The 23144-nt window shown below is 37.2% G+C and overlaps 1 protein-coding gene and 1 non-coding gene across 2 annotated transcripts; both read left to right on the top strand.

Moving 5' to 3' along the window:
* The first annotated feature begins 8 nt into the window (after positions 1-8).
* Tmem167a (transmembrane protein 167A) lies at positions 9-22882 on the top strand. The gene is made up of 4 exons (XM_075976356.1): positions 9-140; positions 10316-10425; positions 12974-13008; positions 17858-22882. Exons 1-4 carry the CDS (start codon positions 138-140, stop codon positions 17926-17928), a joined length of 219 nt encoding a protein of 72 aa, XP_075832471.1. The 5' UTR covers positions 9-137; the 3' UTR covers positions 17929-22882.
* On the top strand, positions 10943-11077 carry LOC142853236 (small nucleolar RNA U109). The gene has a single exon (XR_012911154.1). It is a non-coding gene; the product is annotated as a small nucleolar RNA U109 (small nucleolar RNA).
* Positions 22883-23144: the final 262 nt, after the last annotated feature.

The raw sequence follows: 23144 nt of genomic DNA, 5'->3' as shown, positions 1-23144 counted from the left end.
GGGATGGCGCAGGCTGGGCGGAGGCCCCGTGATAGGCCCAACCGGGCGGCCGGAGAGAGCGGGAAGCGCAGCGGGCGGGCGTCCTCTTCCGCCCCGGCCCGGAAGGGTGATGTGGCTGGACCAGCACCGGCCTCACTATGGTAAGAACCTGGGGTGCAGGGCCGCGGTTGGGCTTCATGGAGGGGCTGCGGGGATGGCGCGGGTGCTGTGGAGCGCGGGAGCCCGGGCGGGAGCCAAGTTCTCCGGGACCCTGCGGTGCACAGGCCGAGGAGTCGAGCGGCTCGGAGGCTCGTCCCGGAGCATCAGGCCGAGAGCCTTAGGGAGAGCGCGGGTGGTGGTGGGCTCGGCCCCTCGCGAAGAGGCCGCCTTGCTGAGCTGTTTAGTACAGTTTCGGTGGCATGTTCGGCCGGTCGGTTACATATATCTGTGGACATCCACTCTCAAACGCTAGTTTCAGTTTCCTTTTCCCCTTCCTTTTATGTGCTCCGTGTATCACGCAGCCCGCATCTTACAGTGATAATTAATAGATTGCTGCTTTTCCTTAACTCTAGGTCCTACACCTTCTGTTCTACCTGTTGAATCCAAAGCTCTGAGATAGGGTCTCTTCCACAGCATTCTTTCCATTGTAATGGTGCTTCTTTGCAAACGAATGTTTTAAGGATTCAAGTTCCCTGCAAAGTTGGATCTGTCTTGTAGGAGCTTAGTGTGCTTCCTCGTAGTATTGTCTGGCCGGGGTCTTCCTCGCAAACCTCCGCCCTCCCTGAAATTTCATGTTAGTGTTAATGATTGTTTAATAGCTTAGACCTCAGGAAAGCTTTCAGTGCAAATCAGAAAATAGCAACCACAACAAAATTCAAGGCAAGGAACCCTGCACCACCACTTAGGTGAATTTAGAAACCATTTATAAGCATATTCCTAGCGAAAGAATGTATTTTTTATCATCTGAAAAGCAGCCATGACCCCACCCCCCACCTGGATTCCATGGTGAAGAGAAGCTGAGTTTGAGTTCCCAGGAGTTACTCCGACATCATCTACAGTACACTGCCTTTAGAACAGTGGTCAAAAGCTCGGTTGGTCTTTCCTGCCCTCTTGACAGTTTGTCAAGGTTTGGGCATAAATTGGAGTTTCTTTCCTAAGCAAGATTAGCACCTGGGAAAGGAGGGAGCATTGACTAGCACATTTTTGTTATCCGGGTTAATGTTTTAGTGCCCATCGCAGCCTGTTTTGCTGCCTACCACACAGTAACATACACTTAGCCAGAAGGATGTTGTTAATACGGTGGTACTAAACTTAGAAGAATGCTCTCTTCCTCTCTACCAAGAAACTGAAGTAGAGTAACTTTGCTCATAGAACGCACAAAGATCGTTTAAGACTGATAGTGTTTTAACTTTTTCAAAAAACAAAAAAAAAGCTTTTGTTTGTTAGTGTTCTTTGTGTATCAAATTTTGTTTTAAAGAGTTCCTAAGCCTTGTCTTGCTGTAAACTCCCACTTCTGAGATATTTAGAGGGAAAGGAGCTGAAAAGTAGGGTGACCGAGTTGCCTAGGCTCTCAAACCTAGTAAGTAAAGCCAGGCCTTGGGTTTATCTTAATGTCTCCCTACAGAATGGTAACAAGAAAAATGTCACCTGTGTTTAGTGTAGATGTGCAAGTTTCTTCTCCAGTTTTCTTTTTTCAATCCATGATTTGTTGACTCCATGGAGGCATAACCCACATTGAAGGGTGAATTGTACATGTTCTTATATGTGTACAATGGCTATGGAAGGATACGTGATAACATTATTGAGCTATGGGACCTTTTTTTTAATCTACAAGTTTTACTTTTTTAAGTGTTATAAGAAAATATAATTGTATGCAATGTTTTATTAGAGATATTACTGGACATAAATATTTTAACACACAAAAAGGATTAAGTATATTGCCCACCCAAGATCATCTTGATTTAATATATTATATAATATTGTTATTATTATATAATATATACTATATATCAATGTCATATATATGACATTGAAGGTAAGGCTTAAACATAGTAGCTCCTTTAATCACCGTATATCTGGTCCTTTCTGGTCTTTTCCACTGGTCAAAGATGTCATTAATCGCACAGGAAATCCAAGAGGTAAAGGCAAGTTTGTGACAGAAACATTTAGGTGATAATTCTTGTTGTATTGACAATAAAAAGGACAGGAGAAAAACATGTATCTTTAGTGTTACAAAAATAAATTTGATCTTATGAAAATGTTCCATTAATTTAACTCTGAAAGCCATTGCACACGGTGTATAAAGTGTAATGTAGGTGCAGTGATCTTCTCTCAGAGTACGTAACTGCTAATAAATACTTTTGAGTTCCCAGAGATTGTAGCTTCTTTAAGTCTAAATTTGGGGAGTTGCTGCGTTTAATGCTTTGAGCAGTTCTAGAGAGGGGCCAGTGACACATGGCCAGCGTTTAGCTTTTCTCTTTTACCAAACAGCCTGTATTTGATTGTCTTTTCTTGATTGCAAAATACATTTTTTCATAGTAGTATTTGCTTTTTACCCTTCAGAATATCTTTTCAATCATTTTATCGAGGTGTCCTATGAAGATTTCATTTTTTAAAGCTATCAAGTATTAGTTCCACCTTTGGACTAGATCGCTACTAACACTGCCTGGTGTGTATGAACTCTGAACTGTGGCTTGACTCATCATCAAAGTTCTGTAGTGGAAAATGAGTAAATAAAGTCTTTATGCACTTCTGAAACAGGGCTAGTTAGAGCAAAGGCAACTGAGGAGAAATGTTGATTTATTCGGTGATAAATGTATGTGCTAAATAGTCATATGTGTAATAGCCTCTGGTCCTGAAGAGCATGCATGTATTCAGTCAATTTGGGTTACTTGTGTAGATTGGGTGTTTTTGTATTTGGAGCTAATATTTATCTCCATTTTGTGGTTCCCATTTTTAAATGACAATAGTACATATTAATTGCTAAGTAAAATCTAGTTGGAAAATGCTGACCTGACCAAGGTTTGCAAATGATAAAATGCTGACCTATTTTCCCAGTATGGTATATATTTTATCATAATTAGGTTAGGGGTGTTGATTTCTGTGGTTTTCTCTACCCTAAGGAAAAAAGAAACTAGTTTTGTGTCAAACAAAAAAGTCTAGCTAGTGTTTTAAATTTTTGTCTTTGGTGTTTAACTCTTAATTTTTTTTTTTAGTTTGTTTATTTATTTATCCTGACCGAAGTTTTCATTATATCCTTTCCTCCTTCATTTCTCTTCAGAAAAGGGCAGGACTCCCATATTACCAAGACGTGGCATATCAAGCTACAGTAAGACTAAGCACCTCCCTTGTATTGAGGCTGGGCAAGGTGACCCAATATAAGGAATGGGGTTCCAAAAGCCAGGAAATGAGTAAAAGACAGCTCCTGCTCCCACTGCTAGGAGTCCCACAAGAAGATCCAACTACAATTGTCACATATATTCAGAATGCCTGGTTCAGTCCTGTATGGGGTCCCTGGTTATTGGTTCAGACTCTAAACTCCTATGAGCCCAACTTAGTTGATTCTGTGGGTTTTCTTGTGGTGTCCTTCACTCCTCTGGCTCCTACAATCCTTTCTACCTCTCTCGAGCAAGATTCCTTGAGCTCAGCCTAATGTGTGACTGGGTCTCTGCGTCTGTTTCCATCCTTGACTGATGGAAACTCTGATGACAGTTGGGCACCAATCTCCGAGTATAGCAGAATATCATTAGGCACCGTTACATTGACTTTTTTTTTCTCCAGTGTGTTTGGTTCTGTCCTAGGTCTCTGGACCATCCAGCTCTAAGTCCTGGTATTCCAGACAGTGTCAGTGGTGGGCTCACTCTCATGGCATGGGTCTGAGGATGGTACAGTCATTGGTTGGCCACCCACAATCTCTATTCCACTCCTAACCCCAGCACATCTCATAGGATAGCTTGTAGGTCGGAGGTTATGTGGCTGGGTTGGTGTCCAGTCCCTCTATTGGAAGTCTTGCCCAGGTCACAGGAAATTACCAGTTCAGGCTGTGTATCTCTGTTTCCTGGAGTCTTGGCTGCGATCATCCTTATAGATTAACTCTTAATTTTAACGTGTTCTTGGAGTTAACCTAGAGGAATTAATGTCAATAAAAATTTAGTTTAAATGTGAGCAATAAAAGTTTGAAACTCTAAGACAGTGTTACACAAAAAGAAGCCTCTTACTTAGCTAATACGCTGAACATTTTGTTTTGCTGATACTAAAAATAAATCTGCAAGGAGCACAGTGATCCAATACTTAGGGAAATCCGGTAAGTTAAACATCCTTTCTGTTGATTAAATCTTGTTAGTAACCAATCATTAGAGATAGAGTGCCTACTCTACTAATTTATTTCCCCGTGTTTTTTTTTTTTAAGATTTTTGTGATATGTTTGATACCAACTGTTCCCAACTCTATATTTCTAATGTTCCGAGGTGGTTTCTTAAGATTTCTGATTTAAAAGTTCTATTAACATCTGTCCAGGCTGCTTTCATTTATAATTCTAGAACAAGCTCCCACTTCCAAACTTGGTGGATATAGCTTTAGCATTCAGGAATGACTCGAAATAAGAATGCCTGTGAACCCTTTCATTATTTCACTACTTAAGTACTTAATTTTACTTCAGAATGATTATCGAGTAGCTTCTCATCTGGCTGCTTTAACTCAAGGAACCAACATAGTTGTTCCAAACTATTGGAAGCTCTGGTTAGTTATGGTTGGTGATTAGTCTGCAATGGAGAGTTACAATTGAAGAGCGTAAGAAGAGAATAATTTGGTAGTCTCTAATACTGTGTTTTAAAGTGAAGTGCACAATTGTAAGTGATCTAAGGTCAAAGAAGGGTTTCTGTGTCCCACAGCCTAAGGGTTACTATTGTGTTTGATACTATGTTTCAGTAAATGCCACAGGCAGCCCTGTTTCAAGGGAATGTCATTTGATGCTTCTTTATGAAAAGGAAACATTTATAGATGTGGTAGACAGAATGGACCCCATGTAAAAACATTACCTGCACATACATACGAATATGTTTCTAATCACACGTGGCAACAGACTTTGCATCCAAGTTTTCATTATCTTGGGGGGAAAAAGATCAATAAGTTGCTTTTGACCCAACATCCGATACTCCCCTTCTCTCACCTCCAGCCCATTAAAGAATACCTCCACCTGTGCAAGCATAGTTTATTACAGTCTTTGCATATCACTTTTAAGAGTGAGGTTTGGAGACAGTGTGCCCATCGGGGTTAACAAAATATTCCTTTTTACAAGTAGCGAAGTATAGATCAGGAAGTGTGGCAACTCGCTAAACCGCTAAAAGAATGAAGAACTTAAATGGAAAATGTTGTTTCTAAGTTTTCTTTGTGGCAGCATCCCATTAAAAACAAAATCTGCATAAATGCATGTTGATGTGTGGAAAGACAGCCAGAGTCTCTTTATGTATTAAGATATAACAATAATAATCTTCTAGTTACTCTAGGGCAGCGGTTCCCCTTTGGGGATCACATCAGGTATCAGATACATATCAGATATTTGCATTATGATTTGTAACAGTAGCAAAATTATACAGTTATGACATAGCAATGAAAATAACTTTATGGTTAGGAGGTCACCACAACATGAGTATTAAATATTAAAGGGTTGCAGCATGAGGAAGGTTGAGAACCATTGCTGTAGGGAAGAAAAGAGTTCAGAACCCAGTGAAGGTTTTGTATTTTACTTTGATACGTGTAACTCTCTAAGTTTACTTATATTACCCATGGACTTTAAAAAGTAAAAAGACCAAAGAAGTTAGTAATTAGCAAATCAGCACACAAGAGCATATGTATTTGTGACCCCTTGATAATTAGCATGTTTCATAATTACTGTTTTAAATTGTGGAGTGTTGAGTATCTAGAGTTTTTAGTTAGCAAGTTTGCCTACTCAGCTATACATACCTCTTGAAAGTGAATTTAGTGTGTGTATTAGAATGAGAACAATACACCTTTTTCAAGGTGTGAGCACCTTCAGAGTTGGATCTTGATAGAACATTGGAGTTGCACAAAGTGATAAATGTGAATCTAGGTAGAAATTACCTCGGGCCTTCACAGCCTAGGCCTTTTGCATAATCGGAATAGTATTTTTGTCTTTGCTCATTTATCTGAAATGCCTTTGACAAATATAAATTCACAACAGTTTATAGACTTCTCTTGGATAATTAGCAAAATTATGTACTTAGTGCTTTAATCTAAATTGATTTTTCTCAGTAATGCCTGTTATTAATGAAATTTACATCTTTTTATTTTGTTATCATGTGCTATCTTTGTTTAGCTCCCATTCTTCTCTTATTAAGATCTTTATGTGGAAAGTCTCATTGGTATTTCTACTAAATAAGGGCATCTGTTTCTTTTAACCCAGAGAGTAAGCTTGGATCAGTAGACAGCAGATGCTGAGCATTGGGAGAAATGTTACAGGTAACAGGCCAATGTCCATAACTTAGAAAACAATCTTGACCAGAGTATAAGTACATATGAAAGACATTACCGTCTAATATTATCTGTTTAAAATATAAACTTCTTAAATCCCTGAACAAAGTTGCGTATATCATATGTTTTGTACATGTAAACAGCTTTCGTTTGTAAATGATTATACACACACAAATTATATATACACATTCCACTTAATAATAGGCATGATGGTGAGTGTTGTTTTATCTTTTATTATGAAAACCTTCAAACACAGGAAAAGAAAAAGAAGGCTAAGATGAGCTTTTTGTATACTCAGCATTTCATGGGCAACTCTGCTCCCTGCATGCACATGCGCACGCGTGGACTCAAACACACAGAGACCAGCTTTGGTGTCTTACCATTAAGATTATTTTTCAAGGCTTTCGGGGGGAAAAAGTGGAATACATGGTGAAATCCTTGATTTAGATACCCCATTAAGAAGATAGTAAACCTACTTTGTAAAACTAGCCATTTTACCACTAGAATCCTTGGTTTCTAAGGATTATAAGTGTTAATTCTAAAATTCCTTAGCCAGTCCCTTCCCCCCCCCCACACACACACACAAGCACACATACATAGACACACTGCTGTGTTGTCTTTTCTAGAACCTACCATATTCTTGTTCCTTCTAAATGAAGTCTATTGTGGATTAACATGTATTTGCTTTCTTATTAAAGCTTTTCTTTTGAAAACTTCTGTCGATCCCCAGGGTTCCAAACCATCTCTTGCTGGTGCTACAATATAATACTGTTTAGTTTTGAAAATATCCATCTTTTTCTAGTCAGATAATTGGGGTGTGTGTTTGTCACCTATAACATAAAGATATAATAACTATGATGGGTATGAAGATGTAAAAGAATACCAGGTGAGGACTGGAGAGATGGCTCAGCAGTTAAGATCACTGCTCTACCAGAGGACCCAGGTTCAATTTCCAGCACCCACATGGCAGGTCACAACTGTCTGTAACTTCATTTCAGGGCATCTGAGACCTCAACACCAATGCAAATAAAACAACTTCTTAAAAATAAAATATCAGGTGAATGTCAGTAGTTGTTGTTAGTTATGAGCTCCAAATAAGGAAAAATTTGTGCAATTTAACTTTATATCCTTAGTGTCAACTTTATTTCCCAGGGTGGACCCTAAATATGCATATTGTTTGCCTAGAGAGAAATACTATCAGTATATTCATGTGCATGTCAAATGATCTTTGAAAGACAACCACTGTGGCAGTGTTTTAACCATTTGGCTTCACAGACATCAACTTAAAACCAAATTTAATTAAAAGCCAATACATATTAAATACCACCTTTGCTTTGTAAGTGAGCAAAATCTTTACACAGGAAAACAAGTATTAAAATGGCTATTACAAGTGTTTTTGTTCATTTTTTGAAGACATAAAACTTACACTCACTAATAAAGTCCACCCACAGTCATCCTTATTTTCCCACTTTGAATCAGTGCTTATAGATCTAAGACTATCCTAGCATTGAGATCTTGCATTCTGTCTGCCCAGTTCTTAATATAATTTGTGTATAATCATTTTTGTCACTAGTTATATTAGTAAGTGGGGATTGGGTTGGTAGATTGCTTAACAGGCAAGCATGAGAACCTGAATTCAACCCCCTGTGTCAATATTTTTTAAAGTGGTCCTATAATCCCATGGGTGGAAAGGCAGAGAGATAGAAGAGTCTCAGAAACTCCCTGTTGAGCTGGTTTAGCTGAAGTCGCAAAGTCCAAGTTGCATGAACAATCCTGCCTTAAAAATAAAGATGGAGATTGGAAGGACCAAGCCTCTCACCATCATACATACATGCAAAACTACAAATCCATAAGCTTGCACACACTAAGCACTATTGGTTAATAATGTGCAATTCTTGGCTTTTTCAGTAATGTCTTATTTATCGAAATATGTAAAAATAATTTTAGTAATGCCTGGCAATTTAAGAAAAATAATTTTCTTAAAATTATCCTGTTCATTTTTTTTTTCATATATAAGCTTGAGAATCAACTGTCTGTTTCAGAAGTCATGTGTTGGTATTAATTTCATTTTTTTGGGTTAGCTTCACAGCCTTAGCTTCAGAACTGAGAACTTTATCAGTTGATACTAATTATACAAAGACCTTATATGTGTGTTAAGGTAGTTGTTTGGGTTTGGGGGTTTGCCTTTGTTACTAATGTAATGTAATTCTTTTTAAGCTTAGAAATCTGAAGGTTTTGCTCTAGTTACTCTTTATTGTCTTTTTGTTTCATTTTTCATTTGGTTAATAATATAATTCTGAAGGTTATTTATGTGTGCATTTTGACCATGTGTTTCTCTTACCTGACTTATCTCTTGAAGTTCATAGCATTTTCACTAGCTTCTGAGATTTTCAAGTGAACCTCACTTACAAGTAGCAGTTTTACCTTTGAAAAATAATTATGATGTATTCCTCCTGTTTTTTTCAGAAATGTAGTCGCACTGTTGTGGTAGGCACCTTTAATCCCAGCACTTGGGAGGCAGAGGCAGGAGGATATGGGTTTGAGACCATCCTGGTCTACAAAGCGAGTTCCAGGATAGCCAGAGCTGTTACACAGAGAAACCCTGTCTTGAGTAACCAAAAAAAAAAGAAAGAAAGAAAGAAAGAAAGAAAGAAAGAAAGAAAGAAAGAAAGAAAGAAAATCTTCTAATTTTGCTTCTAAATTTACTAAATAGGCATACTGTTGACTGTTGACTGGGATTGATGTATTTTATGTGCCTCCTAATGGAAGCGTCTAATAACGGAAGAGTTGTCATATATGATTTTCTTGCAGCTTCTTAAAAGCTTCTCTTTTTGTTTGCACTGTGCTTCAGACACATTGCCAGGTGTTAGAGATTGACTGTGCAGTGCTCACACTTCCGGAGTGGCTTGTATAGCAGAAGTGTCAGTTACTATGTGAGGTGTAGAAAAGGTTCCTAAGGAAAATGCCCCTGGAATCCCAGCACTTGAGAGGCAAAGGCCGAGGGATCTCTAGTTCCAGAAGAGCCTAGGCATTACAAGAACCGCGGCAATACAGAGGGTGAACTTCTGGGCTCTGGGAGCCTTCCCGACCGAGCTGGGCTGATAATCTAAAGAGAGGATTCAGCAGCTAAGGGTACTTGTTGCTCTTGTAGAGGACCTGAATACTGAATGGAATGAGCCAAACTCTAGGTTTAGACTTGAAACCCATGATTACCTGTTTGCCTCTTTAAATATATAACTCTTAGGATTCCTAGTAAAACTTTACAATAGGAGAAGGCACTGTTACATAACGAGTGACTGAAAAGGAAGGGCAGGTGCTTTTCTTTCACCAATGTCTAATAATCTTAATATTTATCAGGGCTTGGAACATAATTTCATATTTTTAAAATATGCTTATCCCAGTTAAAAAGCTCAGTTGAAAGAAACTTTAGTCAGTATTTAATCTTTCTCCCTAGCTTTGCTCAGATTTGTAAATGCCAAATGAAGGCTAAGACTTAATGGTCCCCAGGCTCACACAGCCAGCCCCTGACAGTGTGGAGACCACCTGTCCTCTGTCTAGTACTCTGCACGCCTTGACCATCTGCGTTCACTATACAGAGTCCACTTGGCTCCGGTGATTTGAATCCATGACATTCAGGTTCATGGATTTACATTTCTGGTGCATCTCCTGCATTCTTTACTTTAAAGAATGGAAGGAAAGTTCACCTTTAAAGACTTCATGATGCTGTTTGCATGTTGTGCGACATCGTGTTGCCTGTAATGTGGAATTGTGTGGCATTTTTTGGATAGGAAATTTCTCTTGTGATATTAATTTGTTTTTGTTTTGTTTTCTCTCTTTCTCTTTATAGTCTGCCATTTTCAATTTTCAGAGTCTGTTGACTGTAATCTTGCTGCTTATATGTACGTGTGCTTATATCCGATCCTTGGCACCCAGCCTCCTGGACAGAAATAAAACTGGGTATGTTCCTAATGATATTGGTCAAGTCAGTTCTCACCAGCATCGAATATAAATTACCGTGAGCGTCATTAGACAGTTTAATTCTATTTATAGCTTAGTTTTGAGTAAGTTTTTGCATTTTCTTCATGCTTTAAAGCTCTAAAATATTTGTAGTACCTTACTAAATTAATGAGTAAACTTCAGAAGTGATCTAGTATGGCTTGAAATTTCACATACTGAATAAAAGTGGACTCAAGATTCTTCTGACTGAAGGTGAGACATGTTATATATCCATCAATTGTTATGACAGTGCCCTGGTAACTTTGTAGACATGGTTTTCCCCTTTCCACCCCCTTCTCTGAACTCCTATTGTACATATTTTATAGCTTTTTATTCTAATCAGTTATTTAGAATTGTAATATAATGAGTAAGACCCAATAAAATAGGAGTTTGATCTTACAAAGTAGTCACTACTAAAGTTAGAATTGAGCATTTTTACTATTCTAGCGCTGTCATGAAATTTCTCTTCAAAGGGAAGTTGCATGTGGACATGTCTGCCCCTCTTCTCTTTGGGAGTAGGAATGTATCCATAACATGCTACATTGATCAAGGAGTTCTCAGGGCTACCAACCTTACAGTAGAGGTTGAGTAGTAGTATATTTCTCCTACATTAAAGGTCCCCAAAAGGCTTTCTTGTTTTTACGTTTCAAAATAAAAGCTAATAGTGTCAGTTGTGTGTACAATTAGAAACAATTTTACTTGATTATAAATAAAAACTTCTTTTCTGTAGAAGTGATTATTTGATTCTCTTTTCTCACAAGAGATTTGTCATTGTGTTTACCGTGCTTGGGTGGAGTTACCTCACTGTCAGGTGCAATGCATTTTTGATGTCTTGACTATTTGTTTACATTTAACTCCATTTTCTACAAACTGATCCAGATGGTCTGGACCAGGGCTGCACTGAAGGACTGCTCCTTAGACAGCATCTTCCTAGTTCCCTGAGCTTACAGCTCTGTCAGCAGAGGCATACACATTCAAGCCATAGAAATTAAGCAACAGATTGTAGTGGTTTTTAGCAACTAACAAAGTTCCTTTAAAAAAATAAAAATAAACAGCAATCTAGATGTTCAGAGGCGTGCCTTAGGAAATTCTCTGAAACAGCTCACTGCTGGATAGGTCTGAACTAAGTCCAGAGTAATAGCTCCTTATTCCTAGACTAGACTTGGGAGACCTGCCTTTTGTGGCCTGGTGATTTCAAACTGTTCAGGGTCCTGAGTTTCCCATGAAGGGACTTGAGATATCTTACTCTGACCCATAGGTGCTGAGAATCAAACACACATGGTTTTGTAAGGGTGACCTCAGTTTTCTATTTGGGTAAAAAAGCCAATTCTGAGTAATGCTTAGATTTCCTGCCCCGTGTTCCTTCAGTGCACATTACTGTGCACAGCCCTGTTACTGTTCTGCAGACTCCTCATAAAGTCCTCTGAGCGTGGATGCTGCTCTGAAAACCATGAAGTGCGGCTGAGTTAAAGCACAGTCTGGCATTGTCGGTAGCTTAGGTTATTTTCTGAATTGTATTTGCCTGTGAGCTTGCTGTTTAAATGTGAGGATTCATTAACCATCTTTCCTTGAAAAAAAGTATATAAATATCCTTGATATTTAAGCTCTTCAGATAAGGAAGATAGTCTTCATATTATAAATAAATAAGGTTGATTTGTCTTAATTAGTACTCTGTTTATGAACATAATTGTAAGCTTAGATAAACATAGTTAGAGGTATGTATATACCTCAAAACAGCTGTACTGTTTTTGATTTATTTTGGTTTTTTTTTTCAAATTTTTTTCAAATTTGCTTTTGCCAAAGCTGTTGCTTTTTATGTATTCCAAATAAGTGAAATGTCCATTTATGTGTGTATATTTAACTCATAATTTCCTTATTCATGGAATTTAAAAGAACATCTTCATCTTAAATGTTATTCCTGGAATATATGTCTTAAATGTCACACTTAATACACTCATGCTTATTTCCACCTAAACTAATAATTTTCATTATATTAAAAATGTAGTCTTACATTTATGTATATTTCCTTGTTAACTAGCACATGTAAGGACTACTCCTAGAGTTATGGATCAATGAAACACAAAGCTATAATTTGTAAGAAATAAATCTTGTAGTATGTTACAAAAGCACATCTAAAAACTATCTTCATGTGTAATTATCTCAAAATTACTACTTAAATTAACATGTAATTTTTTTGCTTTTGAAAGTGACAATGAGCTTGAAGTTGAATGAATTAATTCATTGAGTCCTTGTATAAATTTTAGCCACTCTCACATTAACGTGCCCTAATTCTGACCTCTGACACACATATAGTCCAGTTAATAGTAGCTTCTCTCCAGTGCTGGTTCATGGTATTTCCAGCCCAGTTTTCATTTATAACTGGTGGCTCCTGACCAGTGAGCACATCTTAAAGTCCAGTATGTAGAATTAGTGTTCTGTGATATTGACAGAAATGAACTGACTTTTGCAGTAATCACAAATTGTTTTTGTTCTGTTTTATCCTGTGTAGACTATTGGGAATATTTTGGAAGTGTGCCCGAATTGGTAAGTGTCTAATCTGCATTCATTTCTTCAACTATAAATTATTGGACACCTTATTTATGTTATACGCTTGGCAATCAGTTGTCAGTTTTCCAAATATAGGCTTCTCAATCATCTGTAATTTTGTAAGAACTTACAGAATTCTCCCAGTTTTCATTTTCTGCTATTTAAAACTAGATGTAACGGGGAACTTTGTAATATTTTATTAACAGGGATATGGAAAAATAATAAAACACAGAGCTATGTTCTGTAAGAAATAAGTCTAGAATATTACAAAGACTCATGTAAAAACTATCTTCATGTATCATTTTCTCAAAATTACTGCTTTTAACATAATTTTTAATACTTTTGCTACACTTTTTAAATATTTGTTTTGTGTAAGGGTGAGGGTACGCACGCTACAATGTACGTGTGAAGAGCACAGCTTGTAGTGGTTACTTTGCTCCTCCACACACATGATTCCTGTAGAGGCAAGCCTGAGGGCAGGCTCTTTTTCCCACTGAGTCCTCTCACCAGCCCTCATGGATACTGTTTTGATAACTAAGGATGAGCTTCATTCATGTGTAATAACAATAGTAAGGTTACTTGCATTTTAAATACACATCAGGTTGACTTCTTATTTTATCCTCATGTGATACTGTTCACGTAAATTCAGAGTGGTCAGAAAGTAAACGAAATGTAGTGCAAAAGTAATAATTTTTAATAATCAGCTATACCATCTTTAACATGTAATTAAAAAATACTTTGTGGTTTTTGTGCTTAGACTACTTAGACTGGAAGTAAAGTTTGTTGTCTTTGGAAATATTTGTAATTAAACATATATGTATATACACATTAATGTCATATTTCAATATTTTATTATCCTTGAATTTCCTTGTAACTACCTTCTTCTGTTAAAGCACAGTTAACTTCATAATTTAAAGAGTATGCCTTTTTTTATGCCTTTTATTTTTAAGCTAGTTTATCAACAGCCCACATGGTTCACACTTAACCCTTGAGTTAGGATTTAATCTGTGAGTTCAAGGCCAGCCTGGGATACAAGAGCTAGTTCTAGGGCAGACTCCAACGCTACAGAGAAACCCTGTCTCAAAAAAGAAAAAAGAATACTTAGACATTTTTCTAAAGTCCTGGGAGCCAGTGTAACATAACTAAGCACAGTTGAGGTGTAAATTGGACTTCAGAGTGTTAAGGCATCATTTGTTAATCATTTCACTAACTTTCAGGAGAAAGTTTTTCCTTCCATTGACTTTTAGATGATAGGCAAATTCCTACTACAAATTAGACGTCTAATGCTAAATTATCCATGTTTCTTAGTCTTCTGGATAGTTGGTAAGTACAAAGGATTTCTCAGAATACCTTATTGAAAGCCATCATTCTGATGGAGTGATAGAAGAGAAGCATTATCCCCCTAACTATTAAGTGTGCTTTTATGTGAAGTTTTCCTTCCTCTGTGTTCTTCATGATGCCTTATTCTCTCCTATAGAAATAAGCATGAGAATTCATAGGAAATATGGCTCGCTTTAAATTAGCAAAAGAATATGTATAGCCTAGATCAGTATTCTATTATTCAGGGAATATTTTGGATTCTCTTGCATATGTGTTCAACTTATAGCTCAACCCCATCACTTAAAACTTTTTGAGAGTTTTGTTTTTTTATTGTACTCTTTAGACATGAATTTTATAGATAACATTGTTGTATCTCATAAAATTAAACATGCCTTGAACAATTTTTTATTGTCAAAACTATAGAATCTGAGACATATAGTGAGTACAGGTTTTTGATCTCCCTAAATATACAATGCATAGATGGCCAATCACAATAAAATTTTCCAGTTCAAGATGTCAGTGATGCTAACATTAAAAAGGCCTGGCTTAGATTTATAGATTTGTATAGAGGCTTATCTGCCACTCAGTCATGAATAATGGGTACAAACCCTAAAATAGAAGAAGAAATCTTGAACACAGCAAAGGAACCAAGAAGAGAAACAGACCATCACCCTCATCGCTAAGTGTAAGTGTAAACCAAACTGCCTAGGAGTCCTCACCTGAAAAAGAAAATATATTATAGACCAAAGTATCGCCAAGAACAAGGTAGTTAAAAACCTGAGTAGTATTCTGCAGGGAGAGACAGCAGAGATCTGGCACTAAAGAGCTAACTTTCCTTTTCTGTTATATAAAGTTGCTAACTTCCAAAGAAAAGATAAAGGCTTTTAGCTTTGTTTTAAATAGGAGTTAGACCTGTAGACAATTCTATTTAGTAGCCTTTGTGTGCATAATTATGACTAGAACTTAAAGCATCAGACATATAGTATGTGCCTGTCTTGATGAGTCCCTCAATTATGGTCTGTTTTTTCTGTCTAGTTATAACTGCCTTTCCTTTGTGCATGCACAGTTATTTATATGACCCCCCCCCCCCAATCTTGAATGGGTCACTTAAAAGTGTTATGAAAATCTGAAAGCATTTGCTTTCTTTTAGCAAACTAGCTATGAAAATTCTGGTGCTGACACACATTTTTTTCAAGAGCCTGCTGCTCTCTATTCCACACACAGTATATCCACAAAGAGAGGATGCAATTGTAATGGGACTGAGGCAGAAGACAGAAGACAGGTCATCTTATCTTGATACACATCATATGACAGCAACCATTCCCACTCACTTACACAAAGCTACGGCCTGACAAGAAGCAACCTTCTCGAGTTCAACTAAAGATGCCCAGCTCTACCACATGGCAGTCTCTTTTAAGAAAATGAAAAACATGAAAATGAAAACCATCTGTAAATTATAGCATTCTAAGTCATGAGATGAGAAAGAAAAGAACTTCCTCAAGAATTAATACCGAGCAGATGGAAAACTCAGTTCAGGGGTAATTGCTCCCTTTGGGTGTTTACTGCGACTGTGCTAAGCAGTGGACATACCAGCCCTGAAAAGAATAACAGACTTTATAACATCTACCTAAAGTTTATGGATCAGTGAGGTGTTTTGTGGGGCTTTATTTAGCCCTAATGAATTAACATTGTAAACCAGCGTTCTGTTTTTAATTTTTTTTTTTTTTTTAGTTAAATCAATGTTACTCTAAAACCACCTTTTCATTATAGATTCTCCTTTAATAGAAGGCAGTCTATTAAACGTCTGTTTGGGGGCGGGGGCAAAGGCAATTTAAACAAACAAAAACTTTGAGAACACCAAATCTGTGGTTGTTATTTTACTTTACTGTGATTTAATTTGAGAATTTTGTTGGTTTAGTTCTGTTCAGTTCAGTTTAGTTTGGTTCAGTTTAGATTTGAGAATATGGCCTCAATATTTGTGGACTATATTGATTGGTGATCTTCCTGGAGGATGGAATTATAGGCAAAACCCCTGAATAAATGTATACTGTTTTAATAGATGTAATATTTTAATATATCAGTGTTGACACAGTGAAGAAGCTCTGAACATTGATAGTGACCTTGAGAATTTTACTTAATGGGGATGTCAAGGTTGACATGAGAGCCAGGTAAAGAGTATCTAAGGTGAACTAAGGAGCTTAATATAGGGAAGAGGAATTTCCACGTTGTAGAAGAACCTAAGTAAAGCTAGTCAAAGTCATCTCTTAGGCTCGCAAAGAACTCAGACATACCTCAGCTGTTTCCATGTGACTGCTGCTTTACTTCTTATGCCTGCTACCCTCTGAATTAGTACAGTTTACAGCTACTAAAATCACAGCGACAATGAAAATGAATTGAATTCCCTTGCATGGTCTGTATGCTAGCAATACACTTTCACAAGCCGACATCAGATCTTAAATCAGGCAAAAGAAAGTGTCTAAATAGGGACACTCTTAAATGAATGTGGAATTGACTCATTAAAGAAGTTATTGTGTTTAATACCTACTTTTAACTTAACAAATTATTGAAATACTGAGATTTCAGAAATTTTGTGAGTGAAAATGATGCCCAAAATGTTTTAGACTTCAGAGAATTTCCAAATTTTTAGGGATGATCTAGTCAAGTATTCCAAAATCTCCCAAATGGAAATACTTCTCATCCCAAAGATTAGATAAAGAATGTTTGACTGTAAAAGACTTAGTACCATGTGTATCAGAAGTAGTCATCAGCTTTGGAGGAGCTTGTGCCTATTTTTTTAATGGGATAATATTGGCTATCTTGCTGGTCTTCTAAATACTATGAGGGTCATGAACTGGTACCATAATACAAAGAAGATATATTGCTGAGTGTTCTGCATTAGAATCCCTAGGGAGAAATTCCTTGTCTTATTTTTTAGGAAGAGACCTGACTATCCTTTTGCTCTGAGTTGCTGGAGAGCATTTCTTTGGCTCTGTCCTAAATTCTTCAGGGCACGGCATTGGTACTTTCGGGTACAGGTCTCAGAAATAACTTGGGTTTAGCTGCTAACCATGTCCAGCCTTTTTATATTGAGATGTGACATTGTCGTCTACATAGGTCACTCTTGCAAACTACACAGAGTTACGAATAATAATAATAATAATAAAATGTGGTGATGGGGCAGTATTCTGCACTTGCCTGATGATCTGAGTTCAAACGTCAGAATTTATAGACAGTTGGAAAGAAAGCCCGCTCCAAAGTGGTCCTGTTTGTCCTCTAACCTCCACATGTACCCTGTTGCTTGAAAACTTACATGAACAGCACATGATAAGAATGGTTTTGTTTTGGAGTCTTTAAGTTCTTTGCCTTGCGTTGGGCTGCAATTTTAGCACACCTTGTTAATCAGTTTGTATTGAGCTTGTTTTATTTTGCCTCCAGGTCCTTGTTTTCCCATCTCTCAGTAGTAACCTTATCATATCTTTATTAGTCATTCACTCAACCAAGATGAATGTCTTCCTTTTTTCAACAGGTGAACGCAAGAGTCCTTACGTTGCTGTATGCTGTATAGTGATGGCCTTCAGCATCCTCTTCATACAATAGCTTCAAAAACTACCAGCGTGTGATTGCCATCAGACTCTAAACAAAGACTTGCCTCCAGAAAATAATGGGAAGAATAGTTAACCCTTTTATCTCTGAACAAGAAATGAGATAAATTTCAAGATGCTGTTCTCTATTTTTATGCTAATGGACCAATGAGCTATATAAATAATTAAGATGTAACAGTTTAATACACAGGATGTGATTATAGCAATCAACCTCAGTCTGTTGCTCCAGTATTAACTCTCAGCAAATGTCATTCTGTTGTCTCGGGACTGCTTTTCATAAGGTTCTTGAGGCCATGAAGTAGAACAAACAGTTGGTGGATTCCACAGGCTCCTTTCACTAGGGCTTAAAAATGTTGTCCTCATTGAATGAGACCTTCTAGTGACTGGCCTATTTTTATTGGAAAAAATTGTTCTATTTTTGTTGTTGTTGCTATTCTTATGGATTGCGTTCATATTTAAACCATTTTGATTGCTAACCAGAATACCTCTATTCTTGGCAAATTATTACAGGTGTAAAATATTTTAAACAAAACCCTGCATTTCTTTAATATAATATGGTCAAGTGTGGTCAAAGATACAGCTGCCGTTCTCTGAAAAAGAGCATTCTTAGAAGGAAAAAAGCAAGTAGAACAAGAGTAGACTAATAGTGTCACGTGGTTTTCATTCTCATTAGTGTCAGGTCTTCCAAATAGAGCGTTTGTTGTAGTTATCCCAAATGTGGTTTTTGTTGTGTTTTTTATGCATCACTTTAAATACAGTTTCTTTTCTGTCAGCTTAAACTGGAATCTGTTTTCTAACTTTGTAGGTGATAAACACATCTCATACCTGCTTAGTCTGGATACTACAGTCTAAGTATCTCTCAGCTTTGACACTGAAGCAAGAATTTGAGCAGTTTGTAATGTAGATATATGCAAAGATTGGGAATGAAGCCTTAGTATAAAAAGGCAGTTGGAAGTGGGAATCCATTGCTATTTTAAAGCTAAGAGGAATTTAATCTACCTGAAAACACATACTACACATAACATTTATTATTTAAGTACTGGTTTAAGTATAAAAGAAACTTTCTCAGAAATGAAATTCTATAGAAACAGAGTACTGAACTTGAAGCCTTTTTAAGTAGCATATCACCCTAGCCCAGACAGACACAAAGCTTGCTAGACCACCAGGTTTTACAGACTGCCTGATGCTGCATGGATTGCACTTTAGGGTAACATCAAAGAAGCTTACTTTGTGTTTTTTTGGGATCATTTTTTTCAAAAGGATCTTTGGAATGTCTATAGCTAGTTAAGACCTGTCTATTTTACTTTGGACAGGAAATCAGATTATGGTAATTACTTAGCTCTGAACTGCATCTTGGGCTTTATATTAGGTCAGAGATTTCTAGGACGTCCCAAAAATAGGACTCCCTCATTAGCATCTTTGTGAACAGTAAGTCATCTTTCAAGGTCTGATCTGGGCGGCCATCTGTTGTCCATCTCTGCTACCAACTGAATTTTCCGGAAGTGTTGTCAACATTTTTTCCTAAGTTAGCACACGTCTCATAAAAAGGAAAGAATAAAGGATCAGGCCTAAAACGTTTGTTTAATTTAACATTTCAGACAGTGTAGGTGGAAATGAGAGGAACATAATTAATTTGGACTATGTGTGGTAACATAAAACGGTTAACTGTGTGTAGCAGCTTATCTCTATCCCTGCCATTCTTCTCTTTAAGTAGGGCTCTCTGGAGTGCAGGATTGATGCAAAGGTATGGGTTTGATTTAAAAAAAAAGAGACATTGCCGTTTTTGATGTGTAAACCCTGACTCGTATTTTCCGAGCCACATGGTGGTATAGGGGTGTGAAGCCCACAGGATACTCAGCTCTGTGTTCAGGTGGAATGTGGAGTAGCAGTAAGCATTGCTGGCATCTGGCCTCTACACAGTGGCTGTAATACACAGCTTAAGAAGGGACACAGACCCAGGGGCTAGCAAGCTCCAGATTGGCTCTAGAGTCTTTAATCCATGTCTCAACATTTGTTTTGTATTGGTGTTTGGTTCCTGATGAGTGTCATCTGTGCCATTGACAGAGTAGGGACATGTCTTATTTCCAGGTAGTCCTTCAAGATGGTCAGAAGCCACTTATTTGTCAAATTTGTCGTATATTTTTGAAAAGAGTTGAAACTCAGTTCAGTGTCTACCTATGCCATAAACTACCTTATATGTTTCCATTCAAGATATTTCCTACTGGGGTTAGTAAGAATATGTAATTTATAATAAATTCCTTCATCTTCATAATAAAATTATTCTCATCATCGGATAACACATTTTTATGAATTAAGTTTTACCACTATTTGTGAAAAAATATTTAGCACTTGTAAATAATTTATATTTCAGGAGACATTACACAGTTCTTATGGTGTATAACCATTGAAAATAGAAATATGAATAGTTTCCCTGTATTCGTCATATAAATAAAAGGTTAATGTATATGAAGTACAATGTGCTAGCACTTGTCATTGAGATAATCCCAAGATTCTAGGAGCAAATGCAGAGCCATGATTCATTGAGGGTAGAACTTGTAGAAGAGCATGGAATAAGCTGAGCTTGGCAGTGTTTTGCAGAAGCACAGTTGTGTGTTAGGTATATGTCCCTTAGTTTGTCGTGGCACTAACGGAGTATGGTATAAACCATGAAGGTGGACAGGTGTTATATTCTGGAGAGTCATGTATTTTACCTACCTCAAAACAGCAGATGAGTGTTTTCCCTCCTGCCTCACAAATCCTTCAGGAGGATAATAAAATCTCCCTCAGTTGATGAACAAAAAGGTTGACAGTGGAATACAATAGTAGATTCTCCGGAGATTTCTCTAAACGTTGTAGAAGCAACTAGCCAGTTGTTTTCAGAAACCTGTAAAATCTCATATTCCATCTGCTAAAAGCAGTCCCCGCTGTTAAAGCAAACACCGACACCAAAAGTGCACTGTTTACATTTCCTGGATGCACAGAAAATATTTCCAGTTATCAAGAACTTAAGCTGCTCAGAAGCCTTTGGGAAGTTACTCCATCCTTGCAATCTGAAAATTTTTAGGGGCCACTTTTTACTTTTCTGTAATCTAGTAATAAATGTTCTCAAAGTGGTGCTGGCAATCACCCTTGTGACCTTCAAGAAGTCATGACTAGTTTCTGAGAAATAACTTCATATTGTTTCTCCTTTGCCCTAAACTAATTCCGAAATAGTCCAAAATGCCATTCCAGTACCTTTTGGATAAAGAGAAAAATAATTTGTGATTAAAAGTGGAGGTGATCATCCTACTCTGATTAGTTTATATGTCTGCTATGTAATAAAAAAATGAATTGTCAAAAGCCTCTAGTTTTGTCTTATCACATTAAGAAAAAAAGCAATGTAGGGTGGCCATTATGACCAGAGTAGCTTATCTACTTTAATGTGGGGACTTGCCAAGATAGGTTTGGAGGTAATATTTTACTGGTTTGTTTTTTAAGACTACCCACATGACCTCCGCTGCAGCTCTGCAAACTGTAAGTATCTGAATAAGTGACTTCTGTGTCACTGTGACCATAATACCAGACAGGAACAACAGGGAAGTTTGTGGGGTATTTGTTTCCCTTCTAGTCATAGTGGAGTTTTTTTTTAAGAATGTGTGGCAGGGGCTCAAAAACTCAGTGGACCAGTAAGCCAGAGTGAGTCCAGGAGCTACAGACTAGCCCAAGCTCTAACCTTCTAATGTCCCTTTAGAGGCCTACTTCTCATTTAAGCAGGTCCTAATTCCAGAAGTTTCTTTTTTATCATCATTGGGAAAATAGACATCCCCAAAAGCCAAAACTGATTGGCTTGTTTTCAATCTGGTCTTGAATTGCCACAGAGGTAATGAATAGCAGTTGTCAAATACTAACAATTTCAAGTATATTCTCAACCGAGGGCCTACAGATAACACATTGTGGCACAAGTAGCTATCAGTTTGAGAGTCCAAAGCCTAGAAACCCAACTCTTCTAATCAGCACTTTATTGAAAAATAAAGTTTGTTCTTTGCTTTAGAAAGCGTGGTCTTTCTAAATATGGAAATCAATGTTTGCAAACCTTTTTACACCGATTCCTGGAAAGATGTTCTCCCTAACCAGGGATTAGCAATTTTGGCTTTAATTAGGCTTTAAATTCAAACTATACAGTGAGTATGACAGCGGTATTGTAGTTTCTTGGGATGTTGTTTACTGCCTTCCTGTGTGCCATTGTGACTTCCAGTTGATCTACAAACAGTTACTAAATTTCACTTTTCTCTCATAGAACTCAAAATGCCATTGTAATAGACTATTAAACTTAACATATATGGGAAAGAACAATTCAGAGGATTTACATGGATGTCCTTCACCAAAACAAAATTAGAGGTAGAGATATTAAGTAAAGACGTAAGTATTGGAAGTTAGGGTGAGTTATTTACACATACTATACTTTCTGCCGTTCATAGGAACACATGGGGGCTGTGTGAGAGCCAGATACTACTGTTACTGTTTTATTTGACAAGGGAAGTGGCCTAAAACAGATGTGCAGAGGTTGTTAAGTGCTCGAACCTGGACTTTGTCAGCCTCTTCCAAATACTTGATAAACTACTCATCCTAGGCTAAATACTGGGAAAGTAGTGTGCAAAGATTAAACTGCTTAAAAGAAATACGTGCTTAAAGCATAAAGGATTTCAACAAGGCCAGCACTATAAAAAGATCTCTGTGTAGTATCCAAATACTAAACCTGATCTGCAGGCCTGCAATGACATGGAAAGATTGGACCTTGGAAATTAGAAAGTTAGGAAAATTCTGAGCATAAATCAGCACTCTTAAGGGATAGTCAAAAAGTATTTTTCTCCTTTTAATTACTTGACAGAAATCATTTGTCTACTTTTAACTAAATGTTGCAAGTTAGGCCTTGGAAGATAAAATAATGATGTCTTACTAAGAAAAAACTTCTTATAAAACAATGTGAAATTAAAGTTGTATACACAGAGTAATAAAGCTGGGTGAATTTTCTGAAAACGTGGTTTTATGTGGAAGCATTCAGGTCTTTTAAAGGGCCATTTTTCTTGCCTCTACATAAATCAACACCTGAAGTGTGATATTCTAAACAAATGTTGTCGAAGGGTTTTTCTTTTCCGTATTTCAATTGGGTATCTTCTGAGTAGTCCAATTTAATGTCAGCAGGTAACAAGAGTGACTGAATACTCCTGACAT

This window comes from Microtus pennsylvanicus, chromosome 6 (assembly GCF_037038515.1).
Source record: "Microtus pennsylvanicus isolate mMicPen1 chromosome 6, mMicPen1.hap1, whole genome shotgun sequence".
In the NCBI taxonomy this organism is placed as follows: Eukaryota; Metazoa; Chordata; class Mammalia; order Rodentia; family Cricetidae; genus Microtus; species Microtus pennsylvanicus.
The sequence above is the reverse complement of the archived record's forward strand: the minus strand, read 5'-3'. Positions and strand labels throughout refer to the sequence as shown.

Excerpts from the sequence above, each read along its gene's own strand:
- Tmem167a (XM_075976356.1), top strand. Across the intron at positions 10,426-12,973 it reads CTGGACAGAAATAAAACTGG|ACTATTGGGAATATTTTGGA; the intron begins GTATGTTCCTAA and ends TATCCTGTGTAG. Across the intron at positions 13,009-17,857 it reads TTGGAAGTGTGCCCGAATTG|GTGAACGCAAGAGTCCTTAC; the intron begins GTAAGTGTCTAA and ends TTTTTTCAACAG.